Genomic DNA, 18,547 nt, shown 5'->3' on the forward strand with positions numbered 1-18,547 from the left:
AACATTTTTTTGACTGTTCTTGGCGATTGTCATTGAAAAAAAGAAAAATATGTGAAACTTCGTTTTCTTTTTATTGCTAAAAAGAGGAGAAACTATTTTTATTGCTAAAAAGGAACAGAGAAGGGTAAAATTATTTGTTTGATCATTAAGTACAGGAGAGGCCTATAGGATCGTGAACGTCCATGATCTGAAAAATCATTAAATCACAAAGCAGAAATATTAATCTATGCTGGGGGTAAAAATATTAATCATTCTGTTCTGGGCATTTCTCCCATAACAAGCAGAAAAACAGTAAAATAACATGTTTTTTGATCTAGACAATCGCAGACGACAGTAGCAGAAAGAGGAAATGTGTTTGATTATTTTCTTATGGGCAATTTGTTCCAAAAAATGCAGCGAAGTGGTTCAAATGTTTTCTCTTTGAGTGATTGGTTCCAAAACTGGCAGAATAAATAGTAAAATACTTCCTCTACCGAGAGATTGGCTCAGCCAGGAGCAGACTAAGTAGGGGGGGAGAAGATAAATAACATGAAAATTGCGGCTTTGTGATCAAGAAGACTTTTCTGCCTTCTTCTTCCTCTCCTTGAGCAGCTGTACATTTGACCTCTTCCTTTCCTTGCTTATCTGCAACAATAACAAATTGATTGGAGAAAGTGGCCACCTGAATAAAGAGTTCTCTTCTGCATGGGCAGATAAACAGATCAACACCAACAGAAAGATAGAGAGAGAGGGGGCCTTGAATAGAATATATAGAAAGAGGATGGAGAGCAGGAAAGAGAAATTAAGGGTAACAGAAGAGTTACAGAACGAGAGCGAGTAAGGAATTGTACAAAAATACAGAAGAGAGAGAGGAGTCGGTCTTGCTAGTGAGTGCAAGGTAGACATGGTTGTTCTGTTATGTTCGCACAAAAGAACCGCACAGGGCCTTGTTCTTTGTTCTGTTCTTTTTCTTTTCAAAAACGAAAGAAATTCACACATTCGCACAAAACTAGAACGAAATTCGCACAAAGCGAACAAAAGAACCGCACAAGGGTCTTGTCAGCTTCCAGCTGCTCAATGAGGAGGACAGATCTTCTCCTTGTTGTCTTCTCCACCTGTTCTAACCCTAGCCGCCAAGAGAGAGAGAGAGGATATTTCGAAAATATGACTTAACCTAATGAAAAGAGGTTCTCCAGTACTTATACTGGATTACATCTATTGGGTCCACTCAGGCCCAACATGGTGGATCCGACCTCATAAGGGTACTTATGCAATAGAGAAAATACAGGGTTGACAAACAAAAGAACAAATAAAAAGAAATAGAAAAGCGCCTGCTGACACCCTCCCTCAAGCTGGGAGATATATGTTCTTCATGCCCAGCTTGCTCGTTAATCTGTGAAATGTACTTCCTGGAAGGCCTTTCGTGAGAATATCTGCTGCTTGATCAGTTGACGGGACATACCTCATCTGGATTATGCCTTTATCTATTTTCTCACGGATAAAGTGTCTGTCAATCTCCACATGTTTTGTACGGTCATGCTGAACCGGATTATGTGCGATATCAATTGCTGACTTGTTGTCACAGTAAAGTGTAACTGGATTGTCTTGAGGGACTCTCAAATCTTCAAGTATTCCTCTTATCCATAGTGCTTCACATATCCCCTTAGCCAATGCCCTGAACTCGGCTTCAGAGCTAGATCGTGACACTACGTCTTGTTTTTTGCTTCTCCATGTAACAAGATTCCCTCCAATGAAGGAACAATAACCTGAGGTTGATCTTCTGTCTGAAATTGACCCCCCATAATCTGCATCTGTGTAAACCTCTAGGGAAGTATTGCCTTCCCTGATGAAGAGTAGACCTTGTCCAGCTGTCCCCTTCAAATAGGCTAGGACCCTGTGAGCTGCATTCATATGAGACTCCCTTGGATTGTGCATGAACTGACTTAATGCTCCCACTGCAAATGCTATGTCTGGCCTTGTGTGACTTAGGTATATCAGCTTACCGACCAACCGTTGATACTGATCTTTGTTGACTGGAGCCTCATCTTCGCACACTCCTAGCTTATTATTTGGATCAATTGGCACCATTGACGGCTTGCATTCAGTCATTTTTGTCTCCTGTAGAAGATCTAGAGTATACTTCCTGTGAAATGAAAATCCCTTCCTCAGAATAGGCAATTTCGATTCCCAGGAAGTAACGAAGAAGACCCAGTGACTTAATGTCGAATAGCTTACCCAACTGAATGCTCAGATGACTAATTTCTTTTTCATCATCACCTGATATTATAATATCATCAACATACACTAAGAGGATCACAACTCCCCCTGTACTGGAATGTTTGACAAACAAGGTATGATCCCAGTTACTCTGTCTGTATCCCATTTCCTTCATAGATAGAGAAAATTTCCCGAACCATGCCCTGGGTGACTGCTTTAGCCCATATAAAGCCTTCTTTAATTGGCACACTTTATTTCCCCCTTTTTCAACATTATATCCCAGAGGTAATTCCATAAACACTTCTTCCTCTAAGTCACCATGTAGAAAAGCATTTGTAACGTCAAACTGATGCACCTGCCATCCTAATTTTGCGGCTACTGCAATCAGTATTCGTACAGTGTTCAGTTTTGCAACTGGGGCAAATGTTTCCTTGTAATCGATACCGTAGGATTGAGTATACCTTTTGGCAACAAGTCTAGCTTTATAGTGCTGAATTGAGCCATCTAAGTTGTATTTTATGGTATATACCACCTACAGCCGATTATTTTTCGATCATCTGGTGACGATACTATCTCCCATGTTTTATTTTTCAATAAGGCTTCCATTTCAGTCTCCATTGCCTCTCTCCGTCTCGGTATTTTCATCGCCTCTGCATTTTTTGGTAGAGCTTCACTGTCGATTTTGGTGAGAAATGCACGATAGCTAGGAGATATTCTTGCATAATTAACAACATGTGATAGTGGGTACCTTCTTTGTTGTGTACAAGTTCTCTTCCCTTTTCTTAGGGAAATTGGCCATCCCAGATCTTCATCATGGAGTTCTTCAGCTGGTCTCTCCTCATCAGTGGCAGAGGTTTCTGCTTCTCCTTCTGGTCTTGCATCATCTGTGAGAATTTCTGCATCTTCGCCCTCCCTTAGTACATTACTGGGTATTTTTCTTGGGGCTTGAACTTCGTCCTGCTGATGATTTTTCTGAACCAAATTCGGTACTGTGCAGCTATTGTCTTCCTCTTTGCCATTCTGCATAATAGTGGACTCGGGAGTGTCTCGGTTAGATATCATATTTCGCCCATAGTTGTCACTCGACGAGTTGTAGTACATTTGCTCTTCGTTGAAGGTCACATCAGCTGATATGAAGAACTTCTTCATGGTTGGACTGTAGCATTGTAACATTTCTGTGTAGGTGAATAACCCAGAAATATACACTTGATCGCTCTTGGAGTGAGTTTACTAGTTGGGTTGTGGATGTGAACAAACGCTGTACATCCGAAGACCCTCAATGGAATAGGAGAATAAATCTGGACTTCAGGGAAGTGCTTCGACATCAACTCCAAGGGGCTTTGATATTCAAGTTTCTTTGATGGAAGTCGGATTAAATACCCAGCTGTAAGTAGCGCATCTGCCCAGAATCGACTAGGAACCTGACCTTGGAAAAGTAACGTCCTTGTGGTGGAGACAACATGCCCAATCTTCCTTTCTGCTATCCCATTCTGTTGGGGAGTATTTACACAGGATGACTCATGAATAATACCCTGATCACAGAAGAATTTGGCCAGAGTATTATTAAAATAGTCTTTGGCATTATCAGATCTGAACTTCTTAATAGTAACATCATATTGATTTTTAATCATAGTACAGAAATCCTGAACAATCTTGAATACTTTTGACTTGTATTTAAACAAATGTATCCATGTTACCATGGTGCAGTCATCAACAAGAACTAGAAACCATCTCTTCCCTGTAATAGATGGGGTTCTGCATGGTCCCCAAATATCACTATGTACTAAGTCGAATGGATGACTTTGTCTCATACTAGTGCCAGAAAAAGAAGATCTTTTGTGTTTTCCAAATTGACATGCATCACAGAAGAGATTTGAAATACCACTATTTTTAACATAAACTGGGAACAGTTCCCCAAAATATCAAGAGACGGATGTCCAGTTCTAGAATGTAAAATTTTGATATTCTTCAGCTTCTCAGGTTCATCTTCAACGTCACCTCCTCCTGGTGAAGAGTCCTGGTTCCCCACCATCAAAGCACCATCATGTTCTTCTTCCACTTGAATGAGCCCGTTCTTCACTTTAAACGATCCAATCCTTCGGTTGAGTACCTTGTCAAATAAAAAACACTCGTCTGAGTTCAGGATCAGAGTACAGTTAATATCTTTCACCAATCGCTGCGGAGAGATAAGTTGAGACCTCAATCCCGGTGCATGTAGTACTTGAGGGTTCCCAAGTGGTTAATGAAGACTGTGCCGATCCCGGTTACTGGAAGTATTTCTCCTCCAGCAGTAATTACCTTTCTTGGGATGTGACAAAATGAATAAGTGGTGAACATGAGTCGATTTGGGGTAATATGATCTGTCGCCCCGGAGTCGACTATCCAATATAGCTTCAATTGGGATGAGGAGAAAGCATTTGAGATTAGATGATCACCTGATTTCACCATGGAGGTAGAGCCAAGCATACTCTTGAGTCGTTCAACTTCCTCCCGCAGGCTGGCTAATTCTCCCCCGGTGGTAGCTGGAGGACACTTATATTCTTCTTGGTGTGCTTCTTCAAAATCATCCTTAGAATCTTCCTGAGAGGCTATATTATGCGCCTGACTTGGACGAGCTGGACGACCATGAAGTTTCCAGCATTGCTCGATATTATGATTGCGCTTCTTACAATACTTGCAGAACAAATTATCTCTCGACTGTGTCTTCTGACTCTTCTGATTGTTCTGGGTTGTCTGAGATTTTTGTGGCATTACTTGGAGATATAAGACTGGTACCACTATCACCAGCAAGTGGCTCTGAGGCTACTCCAAACCTCTCTTCTTCTTCCCGAATGAGTCGAATTGCCTCCTCCAGGTCTGGTACTTTTTCTCGGTTTAGAATCTGACTCCTCACTGCCTCATAATCACTGTTCAGACCCATAAGAAATTTATACAACCTATCCTTCAATACATAGGCCCACTCCTCAGAGTTTGGATTTCTTACAGGTCGATAGTGGTCTATCTCCCTCCATATAGACTGCAAGTCATTAATGTAGGATGTCACATTTCTCTCACCTTGGACCAGATTTGCTGCCTTTGTCACCAAACGATATATTCTCCAGTCCCTGCCTTTGGAGCTTCCTTTATGTGCATGATCCCATATAGCCTTGGCTGTCTTCAACAGTAGGAAATTCTTAAACTCCTCCCCAGCCATACTTCGCAGGAGCCATGCACGGATCAGAGCATCTTCTCGTTTCCAGATATTATATCCAGGATCAGTCTGATTCCTGGAAACAAACAGGTGCTCAGAGAGATCCATACCTTCTAAGATAAGCTCAATATACTGTCCCCAATGCAACGTATTGAGCCCATCATATCGCAGCTGTTCTGGTACTCCAGGGAAAATAATTTGGGTCGATCGGTCATATTCTTGAATAAGATCCGGATTTCTTCTGGTTCCCTGCGTTGCTGCAGAGCTGCTCTGATCTTCAAGGTCGGCCATGTGTTTAACAAGGTCGGTCCTGCACTCCTTCCTTTGACTAACCCTACTCTGTTTTGGTAGAACAGAGTGGAAGGAAAACGAGAATGAGACTTAGGGTTTCTGGTAGATCGACTGTGGGAGATGCTGATTCACTCCACACAATGCTCTGATACCATGTCAGCTTCCAGCTGCTCAATGAGGAGGACAGATCTTCTCCTTGTTGTCTTCTCCACCTGTTCTAACCCTAGCCGCCAAGAGAGAGAGAGAGGATATTTCGAAAATATGACTTAACCTAATGAAAAGAGGTTCTCCAGTACTTATACTGGATTACATCTATTGGGTCCACTCAGGCCCAACATGGTGGATCCGACCTCATAAGGGTACTTATGCAATAGAGAAAATACAGGGTTGACAGACAAAAAGAACAAATAAAAAGAAATAGAAAAGCGCCTGCTGACAGGTCTGTGCGATGTTCTGTTCAGAAAAGCAAACAGAACGAACAATTCGCACAAATTCCCACTAAATGAACAGAACGGCCACGTCTAGTGCAAGGACAAGAGAGACAGAGAATGACAAATATTAAGGGAGAGAGAAGAGTTGGTCTTGCTTGATTGTGCAGGGCAGAAAAACAGACAAACAGAAGCGGAAAATTTAGAGAGAAAAAGATAGATCGTGAGAGAGAAAGTTGGTATCCTTTGTGCAAAAGACAAACAGATGCGGAAAATAAAGATGGTTGTTAGTGAGATAGTCAGCCTTATGGGCTAATGGGCCCTATTCTATAAGCCCATTAGCCCTCTTATCATTCTCTCTCTCCTAGGGTATATGTATACCCAGCCATGTACTCTATTGAGTTATGTCATTATCTTCTTCCATCCTCTCGCTGTCTAGCAAATCCGGAGCGTGACCGACGGATCAACCACAGCGCGAGCTGTAGCCAGCCCGCGGAGCTTCCGGAGAACCAGCCGCAGCCGCAGCCCTAGCTGGAACCGCAGCCGCAGCCGAGTGCCAGCCACAGCTGCGCGCCAGCCGCAGCCGCAACCGCGCACAGCCGCAGCCACGCACAGCCGCAGCCGCGCACAGTCGCAGCCGCAGCCGCGCGCCAGCCACAGCCGCGCACAGCCGCAGCCGCAGCCGCGCGCCAGCCGAAGTCGCACGCAGCCGCAGCCAGCGGCCTCAGCAGCCGCCGAAGCAGCAGCAGAAGCCGCAGTAGCCGCCGAAGCAGCCGCCGCCGCTGCAGCCGCAGCTTGCAGCCGCAGCCGCAGCACGGGCCACAACCTCAGTCACAACAGCCGTCTCCGTAGAGACCACGGCTCTGATGTCGGAGGAACTTTACTCCACGGGCCAGACGCGTCAACCGGCCGTCCCAGATTATGGCTTCACCGATGCAGACTTTCAACGAGAACCCTTGTCACACAAGGTTACTCATTCTCTGCCGGCGGTTCCCGACACGACGTGTCTCCAGGGCCCGAATTTGTTACAGTGGCGTCACTTAGTCGAGACTACTCTCAAGGCGCGCCAACTGTTCAAGCATTGCACACAAACCCCGCTTCCATCGACCCATCCACACTATGCGGCGTGGGAAGCCGAGGAACACTTCGTCCTTGGATGGCTCTACACGACCTCCCTGGCACCCTTGTTCCGTGAAAGGTTCCCTCGCTGCGCCACCGTGAAGGGTTTTTGGGACCAGGCCAACAAATTCTGCGGCCGCGAAGGGGACAACTGGCGCCTCTTTATGCTCGTTGCTAAAGCCAGCAACTTTCGCCAAGGCGCACTGTCCATCTCGGACTATGCGCTGGAACACAAGAAGCTGTGGGACGAGGTGGACTACTACTTGCCGACGGATGATCCGACGTGCAAGTCATTCCAGAACACTCTTCGCCTACGCCTCTTGGGGTTTCTTTATGGCCTAAACAAGGAGTATGACGACACTCGGCGCCGTGCCCTCCATCGCAAGGAAGGCCTTCCTTCCATTGATGACTTGGTGAAGGAACTCCAGGAAGAGGAGAGTCATTTTCATGTCATTGGCACTCTCTCCTCGGAGGCAGCTCGTGACTCGACTGCCCTCCTCGCCCGGCCTCCCTCGCCCGCTCCTGCTCCCCCCGCGGAGGCGGCCCCCTCCGGGCTGATTTGCTCCTACTGCAGCAAGCCTGGACATCTCCGCAAGTGGTGCAAGAAGCGTCAGTACGACAACCGGAAAAAGAAGGAGGCTACCGAAGGGAAAGCTATGGTTGCCTCCTCCTCTACTTCTTCTACCAGCCCGGCGACTCTTGAGCAGCTCCAAGCCGACTTGGCCCGTCTCCGTGACCAAGTGGCTACTATGCAGACTCCGACTCAGTCGACATCACATTTTGGTGGATTTGGTGCGTTCTCTCTCCCTCAGTCTGAACAGTGGTATTGTGGTACGGCTTCTTACTCGCCTCTCGTATCGGATACGAGCTGGGTTCTTGATTCGGGGGCAACCGAACACATGACCCCGTTCAATGACCGGTTTGTATCCTACGAAAGGCATAGTGGGGACCGTACAGTTATTACAGCCGGTGGTGGACGGTTGTGTGTTGCTGGAATTGGGGCAGTGTTTGTAGACGGCCTCGGAGTGGTCAGCAATGTTCTTCATGTCCCCGCCCTGCGAGCTATACTTATGTCTCCTCAGCGTTTGGTTGACAGTTTGTCCTGTTCTTTTCACCTCCAGCCTGACGGGATGTTTCTATCTGACAAGGTGGGTCGGACTACACCGATTAGGCGGGAGAACGGGTTGCTGTTGTTGGACGATGGGGGGCGCTCTCGGTGCTTCCTGCTTCACCGCCAACTCCGACCGGCGGATGTGCAGCGTATGGGACGTCTCCAGTTGGCTCACCAACGGCTGGGTCACCCGCCATTTACAGTTTTACAGCGTCTCTTTCCTTCGATGTGTACTGGATTGGACCTTCAGACTATCGTGTGTGATGCCTGTCAACTGGCGAAGCACCGCTGCTCATCTTTCTCTCCGTCCACCTCGCACTCCTCCACTCCATTATTTCGCATCCATAGTGATGTTTGGGGCCCCGCCCCGCAAGCTAGCCTAAAGGGCCACCGATACTTTCAGATATTTGTTGACGAGGCCACCCGCTACACATGGGTCTACTTGTTGACCGCCAAATCTGAGGTTGCTCCGACGGTCCGTCACTTCTGCACCATGGTTCGTACTCAGTTTGGCCGAGGTATTCAGCGCTCGCCCGATAACGCCCGGGACTTCGTCAACACCGAACTGGCCACGACTTTGCTGACCATGGGATTCTCCACGAGTCCTCTGTGGCCACCCGAACAGAACGGTATGGCAGAACGCCGGATCGGGTATGTCATGTCGACCGCCCGTACCCTCCTGCTGAACTATTCTGTTCCGTGGGCGTGGGGTGAGGCGGTCTTAACGAGTACCCATCTCAGAAACCGCCTCTCCCAGCCCCTCGGGTTTGTCAGCCCACTGGATCGTCTCTCCACGGCGTTCCCCATCTCTCACTGCGGACTGGACTCCTCCTCGCATCTTCGAGTGCACGGCGACGCCCACGATCGGCTCCCACTGCACGGCTCGATGCTCGAGCTCTCCGCGCGTCTTCGCCGGGTACGCTTCTCTCCAGAAAGGTTACCGTTGCTACCACCCTCCGTCTCGGAGATTTTTCATCTCGGCAAACGTCACCTTTGCCGAGCATGAGTCTTACTTTGGTGATTCTACCTCGCCACGCCTTCCGCTGGTTGAGGCGTCTTCGACTCCTTCCTTGGAACCCTTCCCTCTCTTTGTGGGACCCATTCCTCCACCGTCGCCGTCCCCAGCCACCTTCTCTCCCTTGCCTCCTACCATCTCACCTCCCGGTGCACCGTATCCTCCCCCTAGTGCACCTCCTAACCCCGGGCAGTCCACCTCTCACCCCGGGGAGCTACCTCCTACTCTTGGTGCACCGTATCCTTCTCCTAGTGCACCATCTTCCCCCGGGGAGCCTCCCCCTACCCCCGGGGAGCTATCTTCTTCTCCCTCTTTTGCTTCCGCTCCTCCGTCGGACGATGCGTCACCCTCGTCTACTAATGATGATGCTCAGTTGGGATGGCCTATCGCCCTTCGGAAAGGGGTTCGTCAGTGCGCTCGCACACCTCTCTACCCCTTATCTCACTACCTCTCTTTTGATCGGCTAAGCCCTTCCTACCGGTCCTTTCTTTCTCACATCGAGTCGCATCCCCTTCCTCGTCGCCTATCCGATGCTCTAGCTTCTCCTCATTGGAAAGCGGCGATGGATGAGGAGATGCAGTCCTTGCTCAAGAACCACACTTGGGAAGTCGTCCCACTTCCTCCTGGCAAGAGGGCGGTGGATTGCAAGTGGATTCATGCCAAGAAGCATCATGCTGATGGTACTCTCGAGCGCCTCAAGTCTCGACTTGTGGCTCGGGGGTTTACTCAGTCGTATGGCGTGGACTACTTCGAGACCTTCTCTCCTGTGGCGAAGATGGAAACAGTCCGTCTCCTCTTGGCGCTTGCGGCTCATTCCGACTGGCCGATACGACAGTTCGATGTGAAGAATGCTTTTCTCCACGGTGACTTGACAGGAGGTGTACATGCAGCCACCTCCCGGGTATACCCTTGGCCCCTCGGGCACCGTTTGCCGGCTGCGGAAGTCTCTCTATGGACTGAAACAGTCACCGCGGATGTGGTTCGGTCGGTTCTCTTCGGTCATGAAGACCGAGGGCTACACTCAGAGCAATGGGGATGCCTCCCTATTCTTCCGTCACAGTTCCGCGGGTGTCTCCATCTTGGCCGTGTACGTTGACGACATCCTCATCACGGGGTCCGATTCTGCAGAGGCCGGCCGCCTCAGCTCTGCGTTGGCCAAGGAGTTCGAAATCAAGGCCCTCGGGCCTCTTCGCTACTTCCTCGGCCTTGAGGTGGCCTACTCCCCCCGGGGGATCTTTGTGTCACAGCAGAAGTATGCCGTTGACCTACTGGCCTTGACCGGAATGACTGAGTGTGCACCGGTTACTACTCCCATCGACCCTAACGTCAAGTTGGGTAAGGGGAGGACTCAGCACCGTGAACGCATCAGTACCAGCAGGTGGTGGGAAACTCCTGTACTTGACCCACACCCGCCCGACATCAGTTTCGCCGTCAACCTCCTCAGTCAGTTCATGCACTCTCGCGGAGATCCATCGTCAGCGGCCAACCGGTACTTGCATACCTAAAGGGCTGCCCCGGGAAGGGCTTGTTCTTTCCTCGGAGTATGGAGCGGACCGTGAAGGTGTACACGGATGCGGACTTTGCCGCTCAGTTGTGGACTGTCGTTCCACCACGGGTACTGCACTTTTGTCTTCGGCAGTCTTGTCAGTTGGAAGAGCAGCAAGCAGGACAAAGTGTCCGCTCCAGTGCTGAAGCGAATACCGGGCACTTGCCGATGGGGCCTCTGAAGGCCAGTGGATATACGGAATTCTCCATGACCTTCGTGTGGAGTATTCCGGCCCGATCCACTTCTACTGCGACAACAAGTCGGCAATCGCCTTGGCAAAGAACACTGGCCAACAGGGACGGATCAAGCATATGGAACTCCACCGCTACTTCTTCAAGGAGCGCGTGGACGAGGGCATCTTTGACTTGGAATTTGTTCCATCCGCTGATCAAGCTGCTGATGTCCTTACCAAAGGACTATCTCGACCTCTCCTGCAACGTGCAGTGTCCAAGCTCGGCATGGATGACATCCATACTTCACTTGCGGGGGGGTGTTAGTGAGATAGTCGCCTTATGGGCTAATGGGCCCTATTCTATAAGCCCATTAGCCCTCTTATCATTCTCTCTCTCCTAGGGTATATGTATACCCAGCCATGTACTCTATTGAGTTATGTCATTATCTTCTTCCTTCCTCTCTTGACAATGGTCTAATCTAGTTTGCGAAAAAGCACACAAACAGAAGCGCGAAAGATATAGTAAGCGTATGTGCATGAGATAGAGAGATAGAGAGCGCGGCTGTACCTGCATGGCCTCGTAGAGCTTCCTCTTCTTGCGCGACATGACGACCTTGGACATGCTGGCGGCATCCATCGCCACCATCTGCTCTGTGTCCAATGACGAAGACTCGCCACCGACGCCTCCAACAGTCGTCTCTTCCCCCTTTTCTTCTCTCTCTAATGACGCCTTCGTCTCCCCCTTCCTCGACAAGGACTCCGCATAGCTCATCCCCTGCGCCTCCATTCTCAGCTCTTCGTGGTACTGCTTCTCCAGCTCCATCAGCTGCACCAATTAATAAAACATCCCCAGCGAAGTCACAAACAAACCCAGAAGATACTCATCATACCCATAAATTTGCATGTGAAAATTTATTCCAAAACCTATTTCCTACCAGCCCCCTCATTTTTCCGAATGTTGAAGTTTAAAAACCACCCTCAATAAAATACCAAACAAACGGCTAAATTTTCATTAAACCCATAAATTGGATTCACTCAAAATTTATTCCAAATTCATGCTTACTTTTCCGGCTGTTGAAGCGTTATACTGGTCTAAGGCTCAGAAAAGATTAAAACAAAAGGAAGTTCCAACCTCAATTGTAGAGTTTAAAGCTGTGCATAGGTTTTGTCAACGAATTAAGCGTAAATAAAAAGTTACAAAATTAACATTAAGAAGGAACGAAACTTATGTATTATCTTTTTTAAAAGGAAATAATACATATTACTATCTTATCTAATTTTAAAACAAATTAAATTTTACGTGTGTATATCTATTTTATATTTTGTAAGGAAACAAAACAAATAAAAGAGAAAATAAGAAAAAAGAACGCTCGGAACTACGACAGTCTAGTTAGAGTAGAAATTGAACCATAAAGCAAGCACCTTTTGTTTCCTCTCAGCAGCCTCCTGCGCCTCTGCCCGGTCAAGCACGCCTTCAGCTAGGAGTCGCTGAGGATCGTCCAAGTCTCCACTATCTGCCCCCGACATGGGCAACACTTCCCTCTTCGCTGCTGCCTGAAGCCGCTTGATCGTCTCTGCATACTCGGGCACATATCCTTCGGCTTCATTATCCACAAACGGCGACAGATGCGGCGGAGGGACCCTTCAAACACCCACATTACACAGTTCAGAACTTTTGGATTGAAAGAAAACGATTTGTTGGGTTCGGCACATCCCAGTTGATGCATGACGTGTGATGTTGACAATTCATTGACAAGTTGTCAATGATGTCGTCAATGTTAAAGGCAGTCAACATAGACTTCTACCGTCCAGGGAGGCCTGTCATCATCAACCACCTAAAGAGTCTTCAATTTCAACGTCACCTTCAACATGACGAAGGTAGTTGATGATCGTTCCTTACTGTCAGGGTCATCCAGCAGATGTTGACACATTCATGGACCCCGTCAACATCCCCATCAACTACCGTTGAAACTGCCAACAGGGTCGATGACATTCATAAACCTTTTTTTTTTAACAATAAGGAAGACCACCCGAAACTGATGGCCTACCTGTTATCATTAACGGTAAAGATTTTGCACAAACAATATACAATCAAACTCAAATAGGCGACGTTGACAAACCTTAACCATGAGAATTAAAGTTTACTATAAGTTCATGGAATCTACCTCCCAACCATGTATGCTTCAATTGGCAGGATGATCCGCGCATTTACACAGTCATATATCCACTGCGGCTGAACATAATCTCTGGAAAGGTACACATGGCCCTGACTGGGTCTATCGACGATCTGAAATATCAATTAATCAATCATCAATATATTATTTCAGAATAAGATATCAAGCAGATACTATTCCCGTTTCAGCGATTAGGTGCCTAAGAACATCACCAATAGATGGAGGATGATAATGAATTCATCATTATTGACATCATTGTCACCCCTAAATTTCACCATTGACGCCATCATCCATGTGGCGTGGATGAACGAACGGTTGGTGCTGATGATTCGAACAGATGGATGACAATGAAAAGCTTTGCCCTTGAAAACCAGATGACCATGACAATGACAACATGATTTTTTTAAAACATATGACAACATGATTTAAGATACTAAATCCTATCTTTGAAACTGATGAACGATGACTATGGCGTTGACGTTTCTTGGAAACTAGAATAAAAGATGATCCATCATCGACCCATATGATCATGACACCATCGCCATCATGCACTCATCAACGTTTTTTGAACCATAATCACAAGGATAGAAATTATTTAAAATATTCAGTGATTTTCCCGAGACATGGTGATGCAGGAAACATATCATTAATCTCTCTCTATCCGGCTCTCCACCTCTCCACCTATTCCTCTCTCCAGTTCTCTTTCTATCTCTCTCTCTGCCGCTCTCTTACTCTCTCACTATTTTTCTTAAGATATCTCTCTGTATCTTTATGTCTCAACATCTTCCTTTGTATATCTTTCCTTCTCTCTACAGCTCGGTCAAAACAACTGTGGAACTGAATTGTAAAAGCGGACTGCACCTGATGAGTGATGCGCTCGTCAGCTTCTCCAAGAGGAGAACCATCACCCTCCCAGGAGACAGTGCCTCCAAAAGCAGGGATGACAAATAACAGTGAGTCCTTTGGAACCTGGAAATTCAATATAAATAAGTAAAACAATTCAATATTATCCACTACAAATGCAAGAACCTCGTCAAATTAAACCCACCTCACGACCCAGGAAAAATATCATATTTTTGAAAAGGGACCTGCATTCCTTCGTATCCTCGTCATCCTTGTCCTCATCCACACAGGCATCCTCGACGAGATGCATCAGAGCTCCTGGTTTATTTGGAAGCGAATTTTGTCGTCCGTTCTGCTCTTCAGATCCATCTGTTTGAGAATTTCCCAGTGACCTTGATCTAGCAGCAAATAATCGATACAACGCATACAGATCTACAAGAAAAAGTCAAAAGTTATTATGAAGGTTACAGAATAGATGAATCTGGCAGAGCCATAGTTTGAACGTAGATGGATAAAAAAAATACCTGCAGCTTCAGCTTCTAGAAGAGGATCAAGAACGGGTGGATACTCCATGTTAATTGAATGGTACAGCCTAAAATTGACAAAGGAAAGAAGAGTCTGCCATAGAAAGGCAACAAAGAAAGCAAAGCTTAGTGCCAGAAAGGAATGCAAAAGGTAGTAAAATAATTAATCATCATATCCATCATCGCAAGGAATACGACTTACCAATCTCATTATAAAATCTTAGCAACAAAACGGAAAAAAAACGCCACGGATTCCCAGTTGACAAACAGTTACTCGGCGTCTCAAACTGGTAGTCTTTATGGACAAAATTAATAATTTATTCGAAAAAGGTAATCATATTTAAGAATGGTAATCTTCGTTGAAATTATCTAATTTGAATATGCCGGGAGATATCAACCTGCACTTGAGAAAGTATTAACCCATTCTTCTAGGATTTTACACTCCTTTTTTCAAGAACACTTAACAAGCTATCATCCCGACATAAACCTCTACTACAGAATTCACATAAATACAATTCAGAAGAAACAAGTGACCACCCGTCCAAGGCTTTCCAAGTTTGTCCATACAAAAACAAGGAGACATCCGAGCTTATTCCACAATAATTTCTCAAAGGGATGAAAACACTGATGAACGAAAAACAATGATAGAACTCGTTACCTCATAAAATTCCAAGAACGTAAGCAGCACATTGAAGTCAACGTCATCAGGCACTACTTGTTGCAATGCATGAGGAGTAAGCCAAGTAATTTTCTGGCCTTCAATTTCGGCCTACACGTTTATTAAAGCAGAAACTGAAGATCAGGTTTCTACATTTCGGGATAAGGAATAGATTGCCAAATGGCAATGAATTGGTAGACAGAGGGTATAGTTGAGCTATCTACCTGGTAATAAATACCCTTCACAGATATGAAAGTCTTCCTCAAGCAGTGGGTTCTAGCGATATAAGCCATCCATTCATGACATAACCTGCAGATGTCAAGCCGGAAAGTATCAATATGTGTCCAATATTTCACAGCAAACATCGATATAACAAATGAGGCCGCTGAATGATGATCATCATTCAGAAATCGCAGTAAAAGAAAAAGAAATTGTCCGACTAGGAAGTCCTACGGCAGTCTATTATTATGGGAGACATGCAGAAAAAAACTGTTTTTAAGTCACCCAATGAGAATAACTTCTCCTTTTTCTCCCTACCACCAAGCTCCAATACCCAACTCCGAATTCAATAGGTAGCCAAGAGGCCCTGCATGATCATTCTAGTATTCTAAAGTCAAATGTATGAATAAGAAGAAATTGTGGCATTAGAAGCCCTGCGGCAGTTCATTTATTCCAGGAGACGGCCACAAACAAGCTACTTTTAGGCAAAAGTATGAGGAATATTTTCATTTAAACTTATTTTATGCATGGTCTGTAATTAAGCAAAACGAGTATCCGAATTTCTATTACCAAGCTGCAAACCCTCAAAACCTGAATTTAAATGGCTCCCCAAGAGGTTTGGAGCAGTGACAAAAGAATCTTGGCCAAGGTCTTGACGATGAGGGTTCTCCAAAGGGAAGAGGGAAAAATAAAAAGAGAATGATCAAAATATACTTAGTGGCTGGGGATCGAAACACAGTGGAATGACACTTTAATGAAATAAAAAATAGTGATTACGACTGCAACTAGTGTTAACCTGCGACAGTTGTGAATTCTCTTCACATCAATGCGAGTACTCTCTGTAGCAGGCAAGGAAGCGAAAAGTTGCACCATTGTCAAGCAGTCGTCCAGATCTCTTAGCGCATCAACGAACCTCGGGTACCTGTAATATGGGAAATATAAACTACTTAGGGCAATGTTTAACATTTAAGAGAATATTTGACAATAATATTCTTTGGTGATTTTAGGATTTAGGAATTTAGGATAAAGGGATCATGACTTGAAGTTTAAGGTTTATTTTTTAAGACTTTAGGCTTCTAGGGATTTCTCGGTTAAGGGGCTTTAGGGCTTTTATTTAAGGTCTAAGTTTTATACCTCTGCTTGATTAGTGGATCAAGATGGTAAGCCGGTCGGCGATCCTTCAGGCGATTTGCAAGGTCTTTGTTCTTCTTAGCCACAGCTTTTTTTATTTTCCTGTCGTAGGCCTTGAGATCTCTGACGAGTCAAAGAAATATAGTCAGTATGAATGAATGAATGACATATGACAATAAAAAAATTTAAAAATCAGAAAAAGCCAAGTAAAGAGTAATAATATTATACCTGAATTTATCAAGCAATGGCTCATGTGCTAGGAAGTTGATATCCTTCATGTGGTAGTAGGTCTTATGGTTTCCTTCCACCTTCTTCTTCGGAACTCGAGGAAAAATGCCTTTGAGAATACATAATTTCCTGAAATTAAAGCAGTCAATGAAGCGACAAAAAATCATCACTCGGAATAGCAGCTCATCTTCATCCAACATATGAATCAGGATCGATGAACAGAAAAATGTCAGAAAATTGGACGAAGATGCTACCACACAGGAGCATAATTTAGACAAAAAAGAAGAAAAAACTTATTGCCCGGATTAATACAAGGAAAACTGAATGAAAATCAGAATCGGGAAAAAAGTGGATTCAAATTGAATCTCTGCGAGAAATGTAGAAAAAAACCCGGAAAAGGAAAAGGATGTGAATTTAAGAAGAGAAAGCGAAGTACCTGAACATGGGGAGGCTGAGCTGTAGATGATGGACGGCGCGCGTCCTGGTGATGAATTTGGCTGCATTTCCCTCCCTCTTCTTCCCCTGAAAGAACGGAGAAAAAAATCCAAAGCGGGTAAGATCACAAGGACAAGAACAGTCGACGACCCAATTACAGAAATCAAAAACCCAGAAAAACCCAGTTCCAGTGAAGCCCAAAACCCCAGAAAAACCCGCAAAAAGAGAGATTTATGAAAATCGGAGGGAGAAGAACGTCCAACCGGAGGACGGTAGTGTTTCTTCCCTGAAAGGACAAGCATAGAAAAAAATCCAAAGGGGTAAGATCGCAAGGACACGCACAGTCGACGACCCAATTACAGAAATCAAAAACCCAGAAAAACCCAGTTCCAGAGAAGCCCAAAAACCCCAGAAAAACCCGCAAAAAGAGAGATTTATGAAAGTCGGGGGAGAAGAACGTCTTACCGGGGGACGATAGTGTTTTTTCCGCTTGAACTGGCCTGCGGGAAGCTTCGGCATGGTGACGGCGGGTGTTCTTCGGCAGAGGGAGAGATGGCTGGCCGCAGGTCGCAGCGGCAACGCGAGAGACGGCCAAAATACTAGCTTTCTTCGTCTTTGTAGGGTTCGATGTAGTTTACTAATTATTACGAATTTTATCAAAAAAAAAATCTGGTGAAAGAAGTTTTGCAAAAAATAGAGAATGTAAACAAAAAAACGCGCCAGATAGGGATCGAACCTACGGCCTTCTGCTTAGGAAACAGACGCTCTATCCACTGAGCTACAGGCGCTTGATTGGTAAGTAAATCGCTACATTTAGTATTAATATTATTTTAGTATAGACATAAATATTATTTAACAAAATTTATGGTCTTTTACATATGATGTTAATGAATTTTTTTCCTAGATCAGATGAGCTAATTGTATACATGTAGGACTTGTCTAGGGTACCAGTGCTGTAGTTGAGATGTTTTAAGACCTTGGTTGGAGATGAGCAAAGAAGGGGGGACATCTACGGTTGAATGGAAGATACAGTGTCGAAATACTCTATCATATGGTTATGAGAAGTAATTTAAAATATGATGACCAGATTTTTAGCGATGAACTTTCTTAACAGGTTACCTAAGTTATCGTAGTAGCATCTGAGAATATTGTATGTTACTTCTGCAATGGAGGGCAAAAACAAGATGGAGTCAACACAATTTCAGGGTATGAATGATTATAAATATTTGCCTCGAATCCACCAAGCATATGTCTATCATAGGTTTTA

The 18,547-nt window shown here is 45.4% G+C and overlaps 1 protein-coding gene and 1 non-coding gene across 2 annotated transcripts; both read right to left on the reverse strand.

Moving 5' to 3' along the window:
• Nucleotides 1-334: 334 nt before the first annotated feature.
• On the reverse strand, nucleotides 335-17,901 carry LOC144702697 (pescadillo-like protein). The gene is made up of 14 exons (XM_078574701.1): nucleotides 17,746-17,901; nucleotides 17,282-17,367; nucleotides 16,846-16,974; nucleotides 16,621-16,740; nucleotides 16,283-16,408; nucleotides 15,492-15,576; nucleotides 15,268-15,378; nucleotides 14,610-14,703; nucleotides 14,291-14,517; nucleotides 14,104-14,211; nucleotides 13,234-13,355; nucleotides 12,491-12,710; nucleotides 11,637-11,894; nucleotides 335-624 (listed from the first exon to the last, which is right to left on the reverse strand). The coding sequence occupies exons 1-14, from the start codon at nucleotides 17,797-17,799 to the stop codon at nucleotides 550-552; spliced, it is 1,815 nt and encodes a 604-aa protein (XP_078430827.1). The 5' UTR covers nucleotides 17,800-17,901; the 3' UTR covers nucleotides 335-549.
• A 94-nt stretch (nucleotides 17,902-17,995) lies between these two features.
• Nucleotides 17,996-18,068, reverse strand: TRNAR-CCU (transfer RNA arginine (anticodon CCU)). Its single transcript has one exon. It is a non-coding gene; the product is annotated as a tRNA-Arg (tRNA).
• Between the last annotated feature and the right edge of the window lie 479 nt (nucleotides 18,069-18,547).

This window comes from Wolffia australiana, chromosome 4 (genome assembly GCF_029677425.1).
Source record: "Wolffia australiana isolate 7733 chromosome 4, ASM2967742v1".
NCBI lineage: Eukaryota > Viridiplantae > Streptophyta > Magnoliopsida > Alismatales > Araceae > Wolffia > Wolffia australiana.